Source organism: Bacillus rossius, chromosome 5, assembly GCF_032445375.1.
Source record: "Bacillus rossius redtenbacheri isolate Brsri chromosome 5, Brsri_v3, whole genome shotgun sequence".
NCBI classification, from domain to species: domain Eukaryota; kingdom Metazoa; phylum Arthropoda; class Insecta; order Phasmatodea; family Bacillidae; genus Bacillus; species Bacillus rossius.
This window is the reverse complement of record NC_086333.1, coordinates 54,670,351-54,694,700: the sequence shown is the minus strand read 5'-3', so window position 1 is coordinate 54,694,700 and position 24,350 is coordinate 54,670,351. Positions and strand designations below refer to the sequence as shown.

Below are 24,350 nucleotides of genomic sequence, written 5' to 3'. Positions count from 1 at the left end.
GAAAAGCAAAGAAAAATGGACTAAGAGAACGAAAATAAACCCACAAATGATGACAGAACAAAAATATTGAATTTTTTGCTTAATTTGTGTTTTTTGTCTTTTGGGTGTTTTTTAGTTTTCTTCTACAGAAAAAGTGCTTAGCAATGGCGTATATCCAAAAGATTATATCAAACTCATGCACTCCCATTGCAAAAATCTTTCAAAGATAGTGATATCTAGTATTGTGGGTCACGAGGTTGCGCTGAAGTAAGTCATGGTTTGCCATCTGGCACGTGGTGGACATGCCAGTTGCGTAATAGTAAATGGCCTAGTGTCTCGTCTAAATTTCATTTTTGCTTCCTCCTTCTAAATTTCTGTTTGGCTTAGTGTTGTTTGTTCCCGCGTGTACGTGATAGTATCTTATTTACGCTTTTTCTCTGCCTTGACAAGCCAGGGCGCTCCTATCGAGGTTGTTCTCGCGCGTTTGAATTGCGGCCTAATACTGCTTGGTTCACTCACACAGTTAACTGAGTTAACTTTTTATGACTATTTGTTTATCCCTACTGTGATAGCTTTTTCCTCTTCCACAATTATGAAGAAGCGTACACGCACATAGTACAATCTCTGTTGATGTATTTTAACCGCATATTAATTTGTTACGTAATTCGTATTACGTATTTCGTTATGTAATTTAACCGTTTGGTTGTACGAGTGATGCATAATTATCACTGTAACGGTTTTGCTAGCTGATAACGTACGTAACTGAAATTGTGTCACGTTACATAGTTTCGTTAATAACTGCCCTTGTTTATGAGAAAATAGATCTGTTGTAGCCCTGTTTTTAAATATATTGAAGCTGATCATCTTAAAGTATTTAAAAAAAAAAATAATTAAAATTGATGCGCCGATTAATCGTCTAGTGTGTCTGACTCGAGGAGAACTTGAAACCTAATTGGTTTGGTGTAGACCCAGTAGGTACGTTGCAATAGAATACTAAGATATTCTTGTAATGAAAGCAGATGTTTATTTACTTAAAAACCCTGTAATACTCGGCTTCTGTAGGTCACGCGGAGTAACGTAAACGGATGACCTGAACATTGCCGAGCTGATCCGTGTACATTACCGCATTCTCATGCATAGTCCTCCGTTACGTGATCCGTTTCCGCTTCCGTGTCATTGCGTCTTCACGAAATATTACGGCTTACATATACGCCTTTACCTTTAGAACATATCATTCACTCTAATTCAGTAAAATAAATTTAAAAAATATATATATATATTACCTAAATTAAAAACTCTGTATCCGAAAATTTGTAGACACTGAATTTATTAATGAATTTGTTTCTTTATTTTAAGATTATAGTCCCTTGCATCGAAGTTCGATACAGCTGCTGCGCTCTGTGGGCGCGGAGAGAAAGTCACTGCCACGTAAGAATGGTTACATATTCCCAGTCACACGGGAAAAACCAGTAAGCGGAGTACCTAAGCTTGATGGTTGTAGTTTGTTGCGTTCGTTCGCTTATCAAATTTTGGTTGCGAGAGATTGATTTAGTACCTAAAATCACCTCAGCACCTGTCTGCAAGGAAAAATATGTTAAAGTGACACTCGTTACTAAATGCTGTATTCTGATACATTAAACGATTCTTTGTGATAAAATATTGCAAGTAATTTTTTTTTAACCATTACAACAATAATATTACAAGCTGTTAAGGCCTTACGGCTTTATAACATTTAAATTGCTTTTTATTTAAGTTAATCCAAAGAAATCGTGGGTTTCCTGTAAGTAAAGTTTTATTCTATACTAACAAATAATGAATAACAACTAGGACTTAAATCACCTTTAACTTTATAACAATATTGGGCCTAAATAAATATATAGTTTGTCATTTTTATTTTTAAGAAAATATGAAGTAAGATATGTTTTGTCATTGAATAATATATCAAAATTAAGGATTCTATTGTTTTAAAGGACAATTTAATTTCATCAATTTTAAATCGTGGATTGATCAAAAATTTAGTTTATGGCTCAGCATAAATAATAATTGTTGAATTTTAATCTTTCCAAATAATTTTCTTAATATTTTATATTTAAATAAATTTTAGTTTTTTTATATATAGTTTATAATCAAATTTTTATGGGTGGAGCAATATTAACTTTGCGTTACGAACATTCTCGAATAAAATCCGATATTTAACGATAGTTTTTTTAGGTGCATTAAATTATACAACATTAATTTTTCCTCCAAACAGTTCATCTCAAAAATTTAAAAAGATGTTACTTTATAACATTGTTTAAATTAAATTATATTTCAGTTCTGATTCTTGTACTATACATAAAATAAACTTCTTTTTTTTTAGTTATCAACAAATTCAACACCTAATACCGGTTATTTTTGCCCGCATTTTAAATGTATTTTGTGCATGTGTATATATACATAGAATCACTTAAAAACGTTAAAAGAATTTGACAAAATTATTTTTTAATTTTTTTTCTATTTATTTAAACTAATTTTTAAAGTTATATAAACAAATTAATCAATATAAATAAACTATAATGCTTGGTTTTAAAATTGATTTTTTTATAAATATTTATTTTCCTTTTCTTTGGTCTGTGATAAGAAATGTATGTATTTCGAAGTTATGAAAACGTTAAAATAACTTTTAAAAAAACATTTATGCAACTAGCCTAATACAATTTTCAGAAGATGAAGTCAAAACACTATAACTTAACAATTGTAATAGACATTAGGTCTTAAAAAGTTAATATATTTTTGAAATACATAATATCTTTCGTAAATTGCTGTTTTCGCATGACATCTGTATTTACGATTAATGCAGGAGTAAGTACAAGTAAATATATTAGTGAAAACACAAATAACTGCATATTTTTCTCGTTAGTATAATCTAAGATCAGGTTAAAAAAATTCTATAAAACAGAAAAAATATTTTTAATATCTATGAAAATGTAAAGAATATACAAATAAATAAAAGTGTATGAAAATGATGACTTTTTAAAATCAAGCTTATGATAAATGAGTCCAACAAATATTACACGTATTTTCTTCTTCGTTTCAGTGATGGTTTTTCTCTTGTAGACATTCTTAGCTTTTCAAAGTGTGTAGTTTTCCATCTTTCCGACTTTCCAATGAACCTGAAACAAGAATAAACTTTTTTAATCATCAAGATAATCTTTTAATTTATTTGTCAGTATACTTTCTAGTAAACTATTATTTATTTAACTTCAATGACGTGAACTTTTGAGTAATTTTTTGTAATCACTATTATTATAAACAAATAAATTTAAACACTTTAAACATTAAATGAGAGCTAAGAAACATTTTTAATCACACAAGATGGTCGGGTGTAGTTTTAAGAGCAGGATTATATAACTGATAAGTTGCCGTAAAATTAAAGGTTTTTCCTACGTTCACTTATTTCTTTTTTACAAAAAATATTGGAAACTATAATATGAATGCAGGCGCTAAGTGTCGTACAGTGATATTCTTTAACAAATTCAAAATTGTTTATTTTTATAATTTAGAATGGGTTAGTGCAGGAATCATGTAGCAAGATTTAATGAATTTGCAAGTAGTAATGTTCTTCTTAGCTCTCAATTAACAATGAAAGAAACTCAAAAATTATTTTTAATCAAAGGGATGTTGATTTGAAAATATCAGGGCAAGAAATAAATCACTTTTTTTGTTTGTTTTTTGTTGTATTTTTTTGTTTTGTTCATGGCGTACTTTTACTACAATTCTGTTAGTTTTACTGCATTGTTGAGTAAATTTACATAAGCAATGAACATTATAATTTATAATACTTCTAAAATTTATTTATTATTTTGTAAATTATTGCTGTTAAAAACAAAGTGTACTTTCGAGCAAGTTTTAATTATAATACTTTTTTATTTAAGTAAATAATTCTAAAAGTCTGAAGAATTATAGGTGAATCGATCTCACGAACCTTTTGGTTTTTAGTCTTCCAATTTAGCCACTTGACCATATAGCACACTATTATTTTTTATTGGGATACTACTTTTGTAACCTAATGTAAATGAAAGTGGTTTCGTCATTATAAAAAACAATCTTTTTTTTCAGTACCTTAATAGTTACCAAAATTACTCTGAAAAAAAAATGTATTGTTACAATTACGCATGTGTGTAATTAAAATTTCGATGTACATACAAAGAAACAGGACATTGATTTATTTAACAATTGATGTTTATTTAAATTAAACCACACACCACGTGTAATTTAACACGCAATTTACTGTAATAAAATTTAAACGATAGTGTATTTTTACCGAAGCCATTTTCACAATATGGTTTTCTAGCTACATTTATAAAAACATATTACGGGTTGAATTTCGCAAAATATAAAATTTTTGGTTAGTAGTTGTATGCTTATTATTGGTAACAAATATAACTTACTACGATTTAATAAATTTGAAGGTATAATTAATCATCTTACTCTTTTTTCACACCTGAAGGTTGAATTTTTCAAAATATAAAAATTGTGGTAAGTAGTTTTTGTATGTTTATTATTGTACCCGAAATCATTTATTACGCTTAATTTAGTTTTGAAATATAAATAATATTTTAAAAAAACATACGTATTTTTCACTCCTTAGAGGTAGAATTAAACCAAAAAATTAAAACTTTTTTTTTAAGTTATTGTATGTTTATTATTGTTGCCCAAACTCATTATTTAAAACATACTTACCCCTTTTTCACCCGTTAGGGTTTAAATTCGCAAAATTTAAAAAATCAGATTGGTTGTTTTTGAATGTTAAATATTGGTACCCATTATCTTTCCTTAAGCTTGTTTAGTTTCAGAGACATAATTAAAAAATCGTTAAACAATATTTACCCCTTTTCCATCCCCTTAGGTGTGGAAATTCTGTATTTTGACATAGCCTAGTTTCTAGGTTAGCCAATGAGCTTACCATTAAAAAAAAAACCTTCAAAAAAATCCGTCAAGTAGTTTTCGATTGATGCTCGAACAAACAGACAAACAGACAAAACTTTTAAAAACAGTATTTTTGAGTTCTCAATAATGTAAATTGCCATTTGCAATAGTTTTTTTTTCTTCATAATTTCATGCCTTGAACAGTTTTATTGTTAGTATATAAAAAATTGTTATTCAGACCCAACTTCGAAGATGTAAGCCAGTTTTGGGGAGCATTTTGGATCATAAGTGGAGATGAACCTGCAGTAGACGTTAGTTGGTAGAATTCTGATTCATCATGTTTATACACACGTATAGCCTTTACCCACATAGCCTACACACACACATATATATAACATGTATTTGAAATTGGTCTTAAAATAAACATTACACTGCTAATCATATTTTTAAAAAAAACACAGAAAAAAATTTTAGTTATGCATTTCGTGTTTGCCTCCAAAATTACATACTAAAATAATTCACCTATTTTAACGTTGCTATTTTGCCCTGGAATTTGACACCTACATGAGTTTAAAAGTGGGACATAAGCGTTCCTCCTTTACAAAATGCAGCCAGGTAGCTCAACGTTAAGAAACTGACTCGCATTCCAGAGGCACCGGGTACGAATCCCGGTCCGGCCATCTTGTTTCCAGTTTTCCCCCCGTTTCCGAAAAACCCTAATTTAAATTCTTGGGTGGATGCTCACAGCAGTATATGAACCAATGTTGTCCTAATGTTCTGCGCCTATGTCGAAATGAGTTACTATCTATAATGACCTCTATCTCGAAAAAACGTTAACCATGCCTAATAAAAAAGATTAAAAAAATTATCTCATGACCTATCTGTTCCACTTACAGACTGATGGATGTACAGCGCACTCGTAAAATTGCTAGTAGAATAAACAAAACGCAACGACTTATATACCAATATAAATTTAAAAAAAAATTCCTTTCGGCACAGTTTACAGGTTTAGGTAGAGTTTGAAGTACCTATTTCTTCTGGAAATATTTTGGAAATTCCATAAATTTCTGTAGCCTTAATGTAGCCTTCATAAATTCTTATATGTTCACCAATATTCAAAAAAAGATCGATTTAACATTTTTTTTCATATTTTATGTAGCGAAAATATTTTGAATGTTTTTAACTTAATACATCCAGCATTGAATTTCTTAACAAATCTCATATTATGCCTACTAAGGTAGTTATGTAATTATTTTTGATTTTCAAACACTAATTTTTGTATTTTGCACTAATACGAGGTCGTATAAATTTTTTGAACAAAGGTTTAAGGTAACAGTAAGATTGTTATTAAAAAATTCCACGAATTTAATGCTAAGAAAGTTTTTGTTTATAATTTCAACCATGGTTTTTACGGTAAAGTTTGTTTCATCAAAAATTGTAACAGCCAAAAGTTTTAGATAAAGTTTAGGCGTTTTACAATAAATTATAATGTATTTTATAGTATATCTATTTAAAACAAGTAATGCCATTTTGTCTTTCTACCCTGGTTATTTCCACCCCTTGCAATTATGTTTTGTATTATCAACAATTGTTTCAGACAAAAGTTATAGGTAAAAATTATAAGATTTACAAACAATTTGAACGGATTTGATAGTGTACCTACTAAAGGAATTATGAATTTTGATTTTAATCCTGCTCCTTATTTTATCAAACCCCTTACAGCAATGGTTCGTCTAATCAAAAATGGTTTTAGACACAATTTTAAGATAAAAGTTATAAGATTAATATCCTATTCGTACGAATTCGATGTTGTGCCTACGAAGGGAGTTATGATTTTTGTTTGTCCTCCAACCCTTGTTTTTTCAACCCCTTTCAGTTATGGTTGGTTGTATCTAAACCTTATTCAGATCAAAGATTTTGGTATTACTCCTACGAGTTATAATATTTTCAAACGGATGTGATATTTTTCATATTATGGGAGTAACAGCGAATTTTCTGTTTTTGAAAAAAACTTTCCCCGTTTCTACCCCTTTGATCGGATATTGCCCATTAATGAATTAGACCGAGATTTTCTACTACTAGATGTTAGTTATGAGTTTGGAAGTGATTTTTGATAAATTTAGATGGTTATCGTGTCCACAATATTGTGATATACATATAAATGTTTATTTTAATACAGTTTTGGGGTCTATGGACCATGAAACGAAATACTGTATATATATTTTTTCCGGAAGTCACGCCATATTAATGGATGCAATAAGTAGTCTTTCTTCGAAATCTATCTAAAAATTATGGTCGTGTCGTAGACATATTCTGAGTTGTTTTAAAGCAGTGAGTTTTTGATACTTCAGCACTATTGCAATTAAATGCAGTAGTGTCTCGCTTATCCGTCATAAACCGGAACCAGCATAAAGTCGGAACAGCGAAAAAAGATTTTAATAGTGAGATGTTAAGAAAACCGCCTATTCACTTCGAAATAACCTTCAATTTTACACATTACGAACCTAAAGTTATGTATTGCAACACAAACAACAAAACATTTATTGAAAACAAAAATGTGAACGAGTCTTTAAGTACTCGCCAGAGATGTGTAACATCAAACCTTGGTAACGAGCGAGTTCATGTGTTCTATTGTTTTTAAAATACACGTATAATACAAAACACTGAAATAAAATTTAACTTACAATTCTTTAAAATATTGCCGAGCTTGATAAATATACGAAGATTGTGTTTTCAACTACATTTGGTGACACGAATCACAAGTAGTTTCCGCACCCGCCGTTAGAATTCGTTGCCGGAGCAGCTGCAACTATCAACTCATTCGTTGTGCAGAGCGAAAGGTTAAAATATATATTGAAACGGCTCCCACAAAAGCGAAAAAGCCTTTAAAAAAATACTAAACCCCGTTTTTATACCTGATTTTCCACAAGGAATTTAATTTAAAAAAAATTCCTATCATGTTAAAATAGACTGAACAATTAATAACATACAGTCTCTCTTTGTCTTTTTGAACTTTGGTTTACGCCATCTGCCATACATGGCAGCACCATGGCACATTTACTCTCCATACGCTTTCCAATCCATTAACGAAATTACTCCTACCAAATGCCGTATACAAGGAGCAAATATGTTACACGTAAAAAATTAGCGTTCGGTTACAGGATTGTCTGAAGATAAATAAATACCTTAAAAGAAGATAAGACCTGTGATGGGGTATAGTATTTAATACGGTACCCAAAGGTTTGTTTCATTATCCAAACTTATTTTGTGGAAAGAAGCACGTTAATGTTCTCGGCCCAAACCCTCATATTCATATTCTATACTACTTACAATCCCATTGGTTTAGGTTAGGGATCGACATTCCACGGCTCGCGAGCCGCACGTGGTTCTTTTCATATGATTTTACCGCTATACAACTCACTGTGCGGCAAAAGTAATGCCTTTAACAGAGAAAATAATATATTATACGTGGAATCGCCTTCCTGAAACCTATGACAGAACAAAAATTAAATTAACATTTGATATGCTAATTAATTTTGGCTCTACCTATTCATATGAACAAAAATTTTCTTCAATGAATCAAATAAAAAATAAATTAAAAAGTAAATTAACTGACAACAACATTCAAGCATGCTTAAAATAGGAAATAATTTGCTACTTGCCAGACATAGCTAAGCTTTCGAAGCGATGCAAGGTCGCCGTTCCAACCAAGTAATAAATTTTACTAAGTCCAGGAATATTTCATGTTTTCCTGATTTATCAGTAGGCTCTACTAATGACTATCATAATTATTTGTACATTTACGTTTTTTTCCTAAAGTAGCTTTTATTTTTAAGACTATTTGATGAAATTGTAAATAAGATATTTTGATTTCATTTCGTTTTATTTTCTCGTCTTGAAATTCCATGTAGATACAGTGTTTAGTGGGTATATAAAAAATGTATACAGTAAAACCTTTTTTAGAAATTTAATTAAAAATACTTAAAACATTTTGCACACCCAAACTATTACATATTATCGAGTAAAACACTAGGAGAAATTTTCTGGGTGTGTTAGTACTAGGTCTGAGTCAAAACAGATATCCGATCATTTGGTAAGTACCACTTGCGGCTCTCTAAAATGAATTGGAGAATCCGTTTACTAAATGTTTGGCTCGTCTGTGCCGACCGCCGGTTCGGGTGAAGGATCGGTCCGTGTCCGGCCCGAGAGGTCGCGGGCGCTTGCTCACCTCTTCACCGCCTCCCCTGGAGCACCCGGCACCTGCCGGCGGCGTAGCGCTGGCCCGCCGGGCACTTGGCCGCCGACGGCACGTCCACGATGCGTCGCGGCGTCTGGGTCGTCGTCTCCGTCGACTGGGACGTCGTCTCCGGCGTCGGCGCAACCGTGGTCGTCGTGGTCGTCCTCTGCTCCCGACCCATCGGCCGCAGGATGTCCGACAGCCGGATCCCGAGGAAGGCGTCGGCGCCGCTAGGGGCGACGACGACGACGACGGCGAAGACCGCCGCCAGAAGCCACAGCTGCGTCGTCCTCATGGCGTCCTCGCGTCCCGGCGCGTCCGAACTGATCTCCGGGCGATCGATGGGCGGGCGTATCTCGACGAGGGTTCGTCGACCTGCTGAACCCGGAGTTCGAGGCCGATAAGAGAGAAGATTGCTGCTGCCGACGGCGGACGAAGTGACGCGGGGAGAAGATTAAAAAATAAAAAAATAAAAGGACGTCGGAAGTTTATCGAAACGTTGTTGGACCGCGAGTTTGTCGGTCAGCCGCGATCGTGGTCTCTCCCTGCTCTGGACTTCCTCCGGCCACCGCAGATTCCTTTTTATCGTCCTCGAGGTGGTTGACGAGAGATGGGGAAGGGGAACGCGCAGAGCGAAGGAGAGACGTCTTTAGAAGCGAGTAAAAGAAAAGTGACCTTGACGCCTTCTCTTCTCCGACGCACCTTCAGCTGGCGATGCGACTTCACCGAGTTGTTCAGTGGAGGGGAATCTCCCGAGCGCCTTTTTGTTTCTTTTACCGGGAGTTTGTGAAATGGTAATTAATCTGGCGTCGTTCCCGGAATGGTATATCCTTATGTGGAAACAGGGACTCGGAAGGGGACGTGGAGGAGTCAGTTCTTTCCCTGGTACCTGCCCTTGAGGGGTCTGCCTCCATCCGTCAAAGATCTCGCTCTTTGGGGCAGCCCGCAGACAAGGCCGACGAAGAAGTGGGTCACCGACACACTTTTTCCCGCCCCATATCTGCGCGTCGAGACTTCGCTTCCATGAAGGCACATGCGGAGCGATTGAAGGAGAAAAATACACACACTGCATTCTCCAACTCCCTCTTCCTGCGACTGGTTTCGTGTCGCCAGCAGACCACCTAGACACGAGTGTATTTATGTCAGTGAGGCTGGATGATTGCGACGCTCGCTGGTGCTTCTAGCGCGGTATTAGCTCTGAACTGGCACGCCGTGCATAGAGCAACTATGAGATTTGAGCGCTAACCATAAAACTAGATGGCGGAGAAACATAGATAAATGTGTAAGTAATGCAAGTCCCTTGAGTGCTTTCAATAATATGTCCAGGCATCTGATGTCTAAAAATCACTCTGAAATAACGTGGTTTAGCCATTTTCAGTCTCCTAATAATACAGTTTGCAAAATAAATATGGAAACAGAACCTCTCATCCGCCTTAAGCGTATTCTTGAACGCTTTTCGTAATCAGATAGCCCACTCGGATATCTTGAGCAGTTCTCGAATCGTGTGGTTTCCTCTGAAGTCCTGCACACTGTATGTGTGCCCCAGTGAGATCATAACAGAAGTCAATACACAACCATACACAACTAGGATGCTGGGGCAGAAACCCCTCATGGTGTACAGTAAGGAACCATACCAGCTTCGGACTGGAATTCTTTCGAAAACATAATTGCTGGTCCCGTGGTTCGAACCTACGTCCTCTGAAATGCAAGTGCGGTGGTGTCTCCCCACTGCGTCACCTCGCTACACGATTAACAATAGATAACGTGCTTCCGATCACGGAGTGAAATGCTTCCCTAGAAGCAGAAATATATTCTAAGATTCGGCTTCAAGTACCATGTCAGTTCATTTTCCCAACTTGGCACTGTGATTAATGGCAAAATTAATAGATTTTTTTTGGCTATGTAAAATAGATTTTACGAGAGCTTTTTATATATATTAAAACGTAAACATCCATTAATTGTATAATACATTTTTGATATTGCCGATACTGTGATAGTAACTGGTGTAGCGTGTAGTCATCTTCGGAAATGTTTTAAATGATTCAACCTATCTTATGTCGCAGTTTTGATAACAAAGACATTTTATCCAATTATGCAAAATAATGCAAAGTAATGTTCACTTGTTAAATTATAATTTCTTGACTAAGAATTTTTATACTACACCCAAGAGAGTGTTCAAAATTTATTTTTTCAGGAATAGATAATGAATGCCTTCTTTGTAATAAATTTCGTATATCCAATATTCAGCTGTAAGTATTGTACCATAAAACCGATAACCTAAAATAAGGTATACAATAACAAATATGAACTAGGAAATGTGTTATAAAACGCATATCAGTGTATGCATGCGTATTTTATGCGAATAATTATATAAACTGTTGCTACATATCAAAAGTTAAACTTGGTAGTTAAATAAAAACTACTATGTAGCGGCTAATTTCATAACTACTTTCGTTGTCTTTCTGGGAAAGAGTGGTTTATTTTCTTCGCTATAGGGTGCCATATTTGTTTCAATGGCACTTTTATGGGAATACTGGATGTTTAGGGGAGATGAGACAAATTAAATGCAGGCAGACAACAAACCTGGACAATGCAGTTATCATATAAACACAATGATGAAGATAAAAAAAAAGTACAATGGACAACACAATGACGATAGCACTGACTAACACAGAAGATTTCCAATGAGAACAGTTGCGACGTTTCGGGACCTGACATTTGTTCCCGTCATCAGGCACAATCAGACTGACTGTTGTTGGTAGCCCACTGTGTTTCGTCTGTGTTGTTGTATTATTTTTTATGACTAAGTACCTTCAACGGAATTCTTGTGCTGTATGATATTTTTATGTTGAACTTTTTTTTCCATGCTGTCGTCGTTGTGTTGTCCATAATACATGTTTGGGTTCATCGTTGGTTCTGTTTGTCCGTCATCAGCCGATTCAGTCTTGTTTTCTGTGAATTTTTTTTGTCACATTTTTGTTTAATTTTGTTTAAAGAGTTTTTCCATGTCAAACAGTGCATAACTGCAATGGCGTACGTGCAAAAAACTGCATTAAATATATTTTTTATATTTATTAAGTGAATATATTTATCTTTATTCGCTCAATTGTTAAACGTCAAATTCGAAATTTGTGAAATTATCTTTGATAAAATAAAATAAAACAAATAATTATAACTAAGTCATTCATATGAGCTCATTTAATTTACTTCGAACCGTTTTAATATTATTATATACGATTATTATAACGTACTACGAATTTATTTGGAAGTGAATTCGTACACAAGGTAATATCTTACACAATTTTTTCATCACGTCGTTTTTGTCATACATACCTCTAATATATTATTTTAGGTATGTTTACTTAATTTAATTATGCCAGGCAAACTTAAATAGAATGTTTCCCCAGTGCTCAAATTAATCTAGAGCGAAGAAGGTAGCAAGGCGTGAAGAGACATCAAGTTAAACATATCTCAGACGACTTGAGCAGGTAATTCGTCAAATAGTTGGCAGGGCTAATGAAACGCCAGAAAACTCAGATAATCTGTCAGCAGAGTGCTCAGTAGTTGGTGGCTAGCATGGCCCCCACAAGGGTGGGGCTGGGTGGACTCCTGGCCCAGGCCCATCCCTGTTTATTTTTATCTCAGTGTGTGAAATAAATATACATACTCGCTGTGGTTACTTTAAAGTAAAATAATTTTAGAAACAAATCTTAGTTTGGACTTATAAAATAGTAACCATTATTAAACCCTGTATTTTCAGGTTAAATAACATTCAAAAAAGAGTGTAGGTAAGAAATAACCATGCAATTATAATGTAGAGCGTAACTGTCAAATTGGGAGGGGGGGCTGTCTCCGATCCGGGATCCAGGGCCCGTAATCGAATGTTGGGACCATGGTGGCTATATGAGCTGCTGAAACGTCTGAACTGTTGCAAGCTCGGCATCAGAAGCGAGCTGAACAACAAGTAGAATTGAGAGACGCTGAAAGGCCATAGCAGTTAGGAAACAGACTTCAACAGCAAGCCAGCTGTGGGGCATCACTACGTACTGATGAGATTATTGCTGAAGCTGAAGCGCACAGGCTGCACTCGCTTAGAGGGTGACACAGCGGCGTCAGGTTTTGTTAAGAAATACTTGGGGGATTTTTGAAAAATCTGCTTTCGATTACGATCCAACGCTGGACTACAGTAGTCACAATCTAAAAAAAAACTTGATAGAATGAATAAAGAATGTAGCTTCCGTGGTGCATTGAAATGGAAGGAAGATGCCAATGGAATGGTTTGTTCTGGAGGTAAAGTGGAAATTCCTAGGTTAGAGGAGCCAGCGCAGAAACTTTGAGATAGCATTTTTTTCCCATATGAAACAGATGAATCTCAGATAATATAATTCGTGTTTCCAAATGAGATCCTATGGTGCAAAGTCGTTGCAGCACCAGGATTTACATTATCTTTCACTATACAGGGCCAAGGCTAAATAGTACTGGGTCTTTATTTCCTGAACCCAATATGTAGCCAGTTTTTTCATATTTATTTCATAGGTGACGATTAAGCTCAGACTGCAAGACGTTTGGATATCATTCCAAGTGTCAATAGAGAGACAGTATAAAAAATACAGCAACATTCCAACAATGATGTTCGCAGGCTTTCACGGCCATTGTATGAAGTAGCTTGGATTCTGGGTTGTAGCCGTGTTCTTGGCGAATAATTCACCGACTTTTCGGTCGAAATTGCAGTCGTCGTCATCAGGGAGCAGTTACCTTCTGAGGTAAGAAGCTCTTGATCCGAGGTATGGCAACCGACATGCAGGACTGCTCCGAAAACACGCGAACAGCGATCCTCAGAAACCTTTCAGGAGTTCGAGGCTGACATTAGAGACTTGTGCACCTTGCAGAGGCTCCTGCAGAGTTCCGACATCAGCTAGCTACTAGTGCATTCATAGACGGACTCAGGGATGCAGAGATCCAGCGAACCCTTCGTTGGATCAAGACTAAATGTAAGAGCAACAGTCACCGGTTAGGTATCACGACTCTAAGCTAATGTTTTGAAATGCTGCGGAGTCTTAACAAACTTCAGCTAACGGACCCTGAGAGGTGATCTTAAAATATTATAGGCGGAATTCTATAGCAAGTTTCAATGCATATAAGCCATACTTATCCAAGTACTTTATGTAAGTCAATTGTGTGTTTAAGACACGGAAGTTTAAAGAAGTCTTGTTTAAGTCTTTTTTTTAAAAGGCTATAACTTTAAGGTGTCCAATGAACATAACATTCTGAAAATTCTCGTGGGTTAGTAACGGAACGACTTTTCGAAGGCTTGCGTGTCAATGTATCCGCGCAGCTTACAGCACTCGGCTTTAACCTTTCTTTTTCTCTGGAAACCGCTGCACAAACACCCGGACATTTAAATAAAGAACCTGGCTGACCGTGAACAGCACCAGTTCAGTTATCAGGTGATCCCCGTCTCAGCGGGGACTCAAACCAGCGACAAACCGGTTACCATCTGATCGGCCTATGGTGTACACTGTAAAAAACAATGCTTTAAATAACACGCTCAAAGGTTTAGTAGTGTTACATTTTTGTCGCGTAGTTCTGAATAACTGAGAGTTGGTGTAATTTTACACAATTGTTTATAAAAAACAAAGTGATACAGGTCTCTGTAAAATTACATTAATGTAAACCTGTTGTTACAAATTGAACGTGTGAAATACATATTTTTATGTATAGATGAATTACACTTACAAGTGTGAAATTAATAATTGTCCTATTTTTTAGGTACATGCGTACATAATTGGTAATGTGCAAAATATTTGTCAGAGTAAAAATTGTAGTAATTGCAAAAAAATAAAAAACAAATTTTGCAATTTTACTGATAAAATCCCATGCAATTTAAAATATGTTACGGAAATGGTATTCACACTAGAGAATAATTTATTAGTGTGTACGATCAATTAATGTTTAAGACGCTTGATTAATAACCTTAAGGTTGTGGATTCAAGTGTTTTGGAAGTAGTGAAAATTAGCATGTTCGCTGTTACTGTCAATTCACTCAAATGTGTAGTAAAATAACTGAGTGTTGTGGTTAAATGAACACATGCATGAAAGTATAAATAAATATATCACAGAGTAAAAATACACCAACAGCTATGACACAATTACCAAGTCATAGAATTTGTGTTGTCTTTGAAAGATTTGTGCAATGGGAGTGCATGACTTGATGTAAGCTTTTGGACATACGCCATTGCTTAGCACATGTATGTCTGTAGAAGAAAACTACAAAAAAAACACAAATGACAAAAAACACAAATTAAGCAAAAAATTGCTGTTGTCAGGATTTAACGCCACACAATACTCCACAACAGGAATATGGTCAACAAACAAAGAAAAACAAAGAAAAATGGACTAACAGAACGAAAAAAAAACACAAATGCTGACAGCATAAAAATACCAAACCCAAAAAATTCAGCACAACAGTTGAAACGAGACAAAAACACAGCAAAACGAAAAGACGAAACAAACACAATAGTTTTCCAAAAACAAAAAAAAAACAAAAGAGAAACGAAAAAAAACCACAAATGATGACAGCACAAAAATATTGACCCAAAACAATTCAACACAACAGTCAAAACGAGACAAAAACACGAACAAACGAAAAGACGAAACAAACACAGCATTTGTGCTTTTACACTTTTCAAAGTAATTTTGCATAAGCATAGGAGTAAAAATACTCCATCATATGTCGGTGTAAAATTACACTAACATCGGTGAAGATCCTGCTGCCACCTAGGCCTACATTGTATAAAATTTCACTATATATATATATATATATATATATATATATATATATATATATATATATATATATATATATATATATATATACATACATACATACATACATATATGTTACGGTAAAAATAAGTCGGCGTCGAGATCATAGCGACGTTCGGTGAGGAAATCTGCCTCGTCCGATATATTAAGGAATCGAACCGTGCTTCATATAGGGGTGAATTAAGCTAAACCCATAAATAAACCGATTTAATGATGTCTGGTGCACGTTATTTAAATTTTAAACCCTTTCATTATGAGTGCGAGTAAGAGTGTTTAAAATGTAAGGTAAAATTAGATTTGCAATTTTTTTTTCTTTCAAAAAGTTATTCAGATCTGTGTCATTTGTTGTTTAGACGAAAATTACTATTCATTTGATTTAACTATCTGCTCAGTCAACTTTCAAGAATCTCTTAATGCAACACTATAGCGATTCTACACTTGACATTTGGCGTTTGGAAGGAGTAATTTGGGAATTTGACGGAAATGTGACACAGAAAGTGTGATGGTGCTGCTATCTATGACGAATGGCGCGAACCAAAGTTCACAAAGACAAAAATAAACTTTTTAGTATTAACTGTTTAATGGATTGTAACGAAATGGGCGATGTTTTAATCAATCATTTCCAAAGCAGGGGTTTTAATCCATATTTTCAAGTCTTTTTAGTTTTTAAAGGAGACGTTTCATCAAACAGTTTAAAATTTAGGTCTGATAATCAAACGATTCACTAGTCGATGTAGCTGCTTCGGTAGCGAATTCTAGCGGCGGTTGCAGAAACTACGTGTCGTTAGCGTTCAGAAATGTTCAAAAATTAATTTGGGTATACTTATCACGTTCGAAAATATTTTAAAGATTTGTATGTTAAATTTCGTGTTATAAGTGTATTTGCAGAATGATAACGCATGTATTTACTCGTTACCGAGTTCAGATGTTACAAATTATTGGCGATTACTGAAAGACTCCATTTAAATACAAGTTTTATTCGCTTGAATTCAGATAAAAACTGCACCGGGTAAACTGTGCAGTGAATAGTGATAAAGGTTTATAGATCGTATGGAAATCACACCTGGGCGTACTTTGCAGTGAACGAACAAAAGTGTTAGGGTTTTGGTGTTTCATGGAATTCTAGGTTGCTGAGTGTCAGTATGATGGGGTTAATCTATGAGACCTAGTCTGTATCCGATAACATAGGTATGCGTCCATAGCATACACATCCCTGCATATACCTTAGCTAAGGCAGCTACAATGCAAAGGACGCATTTCCGAATACTTTTACTTCTAGCAACACCTGTTGACAGTTGGTCGTACTAATGTGCACGTAGCCATTTTGAGTCGTGATATCTACGAATATTCAGAAAAACCGTAAAGAAAAACGACCAATTAAACAATTTAACGTAGCGTGGATGTTATCAATGTTGGCAATCAGTACAAATTTTTTTTTTATGAATCTGAATATATTAAAAAATACATATATTGAGCATTAAACACCATTTTAAGTTTAAGTTCGCCTTTCGGTAATTTTTACTAACGTTTTTGTTTGTATCTTATTGAGTTACAATTTACGGTTATAACGTTTTAAACAAATCTTGTGCCAAAAATCTTAAGTGATATTATATGCAAAAAAAACACGTAGTGGAAGCGCGTGTTGCATCGCTAGAAAACTCGAGTTAAATGGACGCATGTATAGTTGCATCGACCTCTCTTGTGAGAATTCGGAAGCATTCCTTAGCTAAGGGGATCCATTAGGCTATTATTCGGATGCAACCATAGAGATGACGGAACACATCTTGGAGAAGAAAAAAGGGTTGAAGGGGGGGGGGGGGATTACGGGTGAAAACTCACCGGCCATAGGCAACTTCCGTCACGTTTTCCACTTGCGAAAAAAAAAAAATATATTGTACCCGGATACCTGTGGAGGTAGGAGAGTGGTCAGGCCAATCAACAACCGAGTCCCATCCCGACATTTAAGAATAGCGTGGGCGTATGTCAAAGTTGTGTTGGGGGGGGAGGAAGAGTTGGAAGGGGGGGGGGGGATAATGAACATGAAATATCACTCACTCTCGGTGTTGGCTCAGCTGCCAACGAGGGAATACCAAACGGCCATAACGACAGGGACTTCCATCTACGAAGTGTCCGTGGAGGAAGGCGACGTAAAAGTGTGTCACTGGAATTTTTTTTTTTTTATTTTGCGCACTCGTTTCACACGATCGTCCTTCATGGTGGAGAAGGTCCAGGACAGGCCCGTGTTCCGAGTGTTGGCTGTGGATGTTTATCTTTCGCGTATTTATGTGATGACAAAAACTAAATATCTCCAACACCTTAAATTTTTTTACATATATTACGTAAGTGTTCTTTTTTAAGTTGAACTATTTTTTTATTATTTGTATTTTAAGGTTAATTTTACAAATATTTTACTGAATTAAATAGTGACTTTTTTAAGTTTTTAGGTTTTCTTTTCTTTTGTATACGCTTAAGTATCTGATGAAAAATTGTTTATAATATTTTTATATGTTTATAATATATTTATATGTTTATATTTTCCTACGTTACGGTTCAGGATAAACTTTGACATTTTTTTTTGTATTTTTCAATTTTATAAACGCAACATTAGTTCATAATTATAATTTTATATATATATAAATAATATTCACGTACCATTATTTCGTGTTGAGATGAAATTGCTATTTGCAGAACTGAATAATTCGTATCAGTTGAAAAAGAAGTGTTTTTGAGGTCAACAAAATTAATAAATTATGAAGTTTTCCAAAAACTTATTGAAAATTGTTAAATACCTGCATGTGCCTTATATGATTCTATAATAAACTAGCTGTACCCTGCCACGCTTCGCTGTGGCACATTGTGATTGAATAGTTGAGAAATGGGAAACAAAACAAGCAATACATTTCACATAAGTTTAATTTTGCAATACTTGTGGATATACAATATTTTTTGTTTTTCCCTGTTGTGTAGATATAAAGACTATCTGGTTTTCCGGCTCAGGAACACGCAACATACAGTTGTCCATGTGAAAGCAATCCGCATCTAAATCTAAACCACACAATTCTAAAGATTGACCATGAGCTTTATTGATTGTGATAGCAAATGCCAATCGAATTGGGAATTGCAATCTTTTAAATTGAAATGGTGTATCGGTCGGGATCATAGGTATTCGAGGAATGAGGACATCTTCACCTTTGAAAGGCCCCGTTAAAATCGTTGCTTCCACTACGTTATTCATTAATTTCTTAACTGAAATTCACTTGCCGTTGCAGAGTTTTGGCTGATTAATATTCCTAAAGAGGATAATTGGCATACCTTTTTTCAATTTAAGTATGTGTGGTGGTATCCCTGGCAAATCAAGTGAGTTTAAAAATTCCGTAGAACATATTAATTAAATTAAAAACTAAAAAAAAAGGTATAGGGTCTAAGGAGTTCAGAAAATGAATAGCCTAGAACCATCTACATGCAATCCCACATCAAGTGGTGATAGACCCATACAAAACATAACCTCTACTTACGATTGATGCAATTGTTGTTATTGGCGATAGAACATATTAATTAAATTAAAAATTAAAACAAAAGGTATAGGGTCTAAAGAGTTCAAAAAATGAATAGCCTAGAACCATCTACATGCAATCCCACATCAAGTGGTGATATACCCATATAAAACATAACCTCTACTTACAATTTGGATAACGGCGCAGCTCAATCGAGACACGATCACACTAAAGTATCTCATTCATATTGTATCATTAGTCCCATACCGGTACGCTTAGTCATTTTTTAATTATTGCACCTCACAATAAAAGCATTCTCATTGTATATAGCCATTTCTCACTCGCTTTACTTGACATAGTTTTTTCCATTCCCAAGAGAAATCCTTTGGCATGGAGAAACGTTTCCATAACAGAAAATGCGTGTTTTTTTGTTTTTATTGATGAGAAAACACATTAATAAAATGACGCAGTTACTTTTTCGCGGTCGTGGGTATGTTGCTGACGTGAAAAGTAGATAAAAACAATCCTTGATGCAGGTTGTATATAATGGTAAAATTTCAGCTCGATCGGTGCAGAACTTTTTGAGTTTTTGAAGCGTACACAAACCAACATAACATTTTTATATATATAGATTGTGATTCCTAGTAGATTCAAAATTTTTTTTAGATATTTAATTTGAGATTATGAATTTAAAACACAGTAAATTCACTTATATGACGTAAAGATAAATTTGTAGTCGCATGAAAAGTATGACAGTGAATTTTATTTTGTTTATAATAGTTCAATATAATTTTTTATATAATTTTTTGTTAGTAATTTTTGCAATTATTGTTTTGGTTTTATAATGTAATAGAAAGATTGGGTTGGAATCGGCCAACCAAAATCACCATAACAATTTAATGGTGAAACGCCTCAAGACACTAACACTTTTCTTAAACATTTGTCGCTTTGATGTACTGAAAAATATTCATATCTCATTTAAATTTCTGAAACTCTGGAATTTTATCTGGCAACTCAAGTAGACAAGTTCATTATTGGGGAAGTTATGGCCAAAATAGTTCTTTTTTTTTTTGTAGTTAAGGTTAATAATTAAACGCAATGTTTGAAACTTGCGTTTACTGGTATTGTTAAACTTTACATTTCACCATAATTTTATTAATTATTAAAATTTTTATAACTATACTAATACTTACTCTTCTGGAATCACAGAAATTCTATTTTTATTCTATCTCTACCTAAACAAATGTAAAGTTTAAAATTAAAATTTAAGGAATTATTATGAAATAACAAAATTTTTACTTACGAGATGCCGTTTTTTTCGCATGAATATTCTTCCCTTAACTGACAGTATATTACATTATAAATTCTTTAGATAAGGAATAATGACGGAATGAATTTTACAAAAGATAATTTAAAACATTTTTTTAATTGCTGTATTTATTAGTACCTACTCGTATAAGTGCCTAGTCTGTTTTGCGAACTCATGAGTTTCCGAAATGATTTCTCTGTATCTATCTTTCTTTCCAGTCTAGTGCAGGGTTGAGAGATTTGTGATAGGAGGCCACGAAATATTCGAAACAATAGAAACACTTCACTTATTAACAATGCTACGAGCATTTTTGAACCCACCGAAAGCGTGAGTTACATAGGAAAACTGTGTATTTAGTGATACAACAGAAATGATAATGTTTAACATGATTTAGATAATATTTTACAAACTGCATGTGAAACTTTGGTCGGTGCTGCAGCATGACCTCGCGGCCTTGCGCACCACCGCTGCCATAGAAGTGGAAACTGTGAAGAGACGGCATGGTGTGACGTGGTTGATGTCACATTCAAACCACGTCATAGCCCTATTGTTTCGTCCAAAACATTGCGGCAACGGTGCTCGATAACGTCTGATGATGGTTAGTCAGTTTAAATAAGAATCTTCATCGTTAAAACTGGTCACTCACATTAAAATAATTACTTAATTTAAATATGGTGGAAATAATTCAAAGTGGCGGAATCTGTATTTTTATAAAAGTTTTCTTAAAATTAAAATTAGTATTTTTTTATAAATTTTAAAATTTTTCAAGAGGTTTTTGGATAATAATAACGGATTTTCAAGATGGCTGCCAAAATTCAAAATTTCGGAATCTGTGTGTATCAAATAAATCTACTGTCATCAGAACTGAACATGTATGTAAAAGTTTAGCTCTCTTGTTCAAGAGAAAGAGGTTTGAATATAACTCATAAGATTTTAACTAAACAGACAAACAAGCAAACATGAAGTCTAATAAACTATTGTAATAAAGAAGTTTAAAACTGGTTCCGCGCGGCAAAACACTGAACTTAGTCAATAAAACTTAGGCGTCTAATAAATATGGCGTAAAAATTAGCCGATAGAAAAAGGGGGGGGGGGAGAGAGAAGCATCGCACACTTACCGTGTAATCACTGGCCAACCCTTGGACACTGGGTATCATTATTTTCAAGCAAAATTATTGTTGAATTTAGTTTTCAGACCATTTACTGTTTTCTTCTTCTGTGCTTATAGGAACATACTGGAGGTCAGCATGGCTTGCCGTGACTTTTTGTTGTGTCTCCATCGGCTATGCCTCGGATTCGCCACATTTTTAGATGTACAGATTTTTTTTTAAACGCCGCCACACGTACGGGTGAAGGTCTCGTTTACTTTGTGTGGTGTAGTCACGTGAAGTCCGTTCTATTGTGGAACCCGCAGCGTTCTCAGTTCTCAAGGGCCTTAACATGGTAGTGTCCTTAATTATTTTGCTTCTTTTATTTTTGTTTTTACTCATGACTATACATAAATTCACGATGTTACCAACTTTATGTTTTCTTAATTTGTCCTATCAATGTTACAAGTCATTGATTGATAAACTGTTTTTAGAAACTTGAAGAAAATATTTTTTTTGTTAGTCCTGGGCTGCTAACTATTGAAATTTTTTGGTATGCAATTTTGGATTAAACCATTCATATTCCGGATATCTTTCATAAGAAAATAAAAATCCGGTTTTCCCAACACCCTAAAAAAAAATAAGATTCTATTATTTTGGGAAAACCTAATTTTTATTGTCTTACGAATGATGGAGGATGCAAAGGTAATAAATATTACTGCACTATAGCGAATAAACAATACATAAAGTGACAGCAATCACTAACAGACGAAAACACAATGTCGGATCCAAGATGAACACCATGACGTAATTCTGGTTGACTTAATATCTGCCTTGATATAAGTGGGAGGTCAATATCCTGGTAGCCTCAATGAAAAAAGGGCACCGTCCCAATTTTTATACCCTCGTCGGGTTCGAGCCGAGGACTCTATGGCGTAAGTGCGTTTTTTTTTTACTTTATTAAAACCCTATTTAAGTTTTTTTATTAATTTTTAGTTTTCTTTCCCGATTTTCTACGTTAATAATTATTACGGATGTTCAAGATAGCGGACGTACATTATTATTCAAATTTCCGGCAATTACATTATTTTTATGGTCAATATCATAACCTCAGAGGCTTAGGGTGGCTTGTTTTTAGGAGGCTTAAGCCGCTTTTAGTAATTTTCCAGCCATCGGCTGTTTTTGTGGACTGAAATGGGAAATTTCCCCTCAAGACGTAAATTTTTCTCTCGAAAATTGTTTTTTTTTTTTTTTTTTTTTTTTTTTTTAAGAATTTTTACTGGAATTTGTTTCTAATAACTGGAAATATTCAGTCATTTTAGCGATTTGGCAATTTGTTTTGCAATTATTGGCAAAATTTGGCGGTAAAAGTCAGGGTCAAGGTCAATTGTCAAAGTTCAAAGGTCACGATTAAAGGTCAATGTAAAAAGTTAAGTTCATCCAACATGTCCTCCGTGACGTCACAATCCAAGATGGTGGTTGGCTCCACCTGGACCCTATAGCAGGACCGGCTATTATATATAAAGTGACACAGAAAAACGGGAATTTTTGGCAAACAAATAAAAATAGAATACCTGCAACAACACAAAATTTTATTGACAGTAATTGAAGCAATATAACTTGCCTTTTAAGGAACGACAATCTAAATTATCAGCTATTACAATGAAATATAGGGCCTAAGTCCTGCAGATGGGGTCCTTATATACGTATACATTCTTCTAATCTGTTGTTCAGGTTACCCATTGATCGCTGCCACGTTTCAGCTGGGATACCACGAACTTAATCTTCAATTCTTTGTTTCAATTCATTCAGTGTCCTTGGCCTAGTCGTGTAGACCCGACTCTTGAGGTAGACCCAATAAAAAAAAAAACCCAAACCGATCAATTAAATTGATGACTGGGATTATTGTTGATTTAAAGGCTAGTTGTAATAGTTCAATTACTGGCAATAACGTTTTGTGTTGTTGCATGTATTCTATTTTTATTTATTTGCCAAATGTTACAGTTTTTCTGTGTCACCTGGTGCTGTTGGTACCACACCCCTATGCCACACGCGTGCGAAGAAGAGCGAAGGACGGACGGGCACATCGCAAGCGCAGAAAAACTCCCGGAACTTGACGTCACAACCTTGGCAGACGAGTGAGGGTCATCAGTTTTACTGCATCCATAAAACTTGTAGCTCGCTGTGTCACGGCATAGCTTGGAGGCACGTAGAAAAATGTTGTGCAAGATGTCGCATTAGTTATGCAGCACCATATAGTGTTTTTTTTCCCCTTCAAAAAGCGTTGAAGGAAAAATTCAATCAAAGTCCTAAAATACAATTATGATTTTTTTTTTAATTTTCCACTTCTTAAAGTATATTTTCATTTCGTATAAGTATGTAAAATAAAAAAAATGGAATGCGTGCAAAAGTTTACCACTAGAGCCAGTTTATTTTACTGAAATAAACAAACACCTAATTTACACAGACTTCAATTTTGTAGAATTAATCTTAATCCCAATTGTTTTATT

At 34.6% G+C, this 24,350-nt stretch overlaps 1 protein-coding gene across 3 annotated transcripts in view; it reads left to right on the top strand.

The window, feature by feature from the left end:
• LOC134531816 (uncharacterized) overlaps positions 1-24,350 on the top strand; it is a 62,126-nt gene that overhangs the window by 4,276 nt on the left and 33,500 nt on the right. For 2 of the 3 annotated variants that reach the window (XM_063367768.1, XM_063367769.1), the window contains exon 2: positions 23,845-23,978. The exons of the other annotated variant lie outside the window; for it this stretch is intronic. In XM_063367768.1, coding sequence (XP_063223838.1) covers positions 23,845-23,978 — 134 coding nt within the window. The remainder of the gene's footprint in view (positions 1-23,844; positions 23,979-24,350) is intronic. 3 annotated transcript variants of the gene reach the window in all.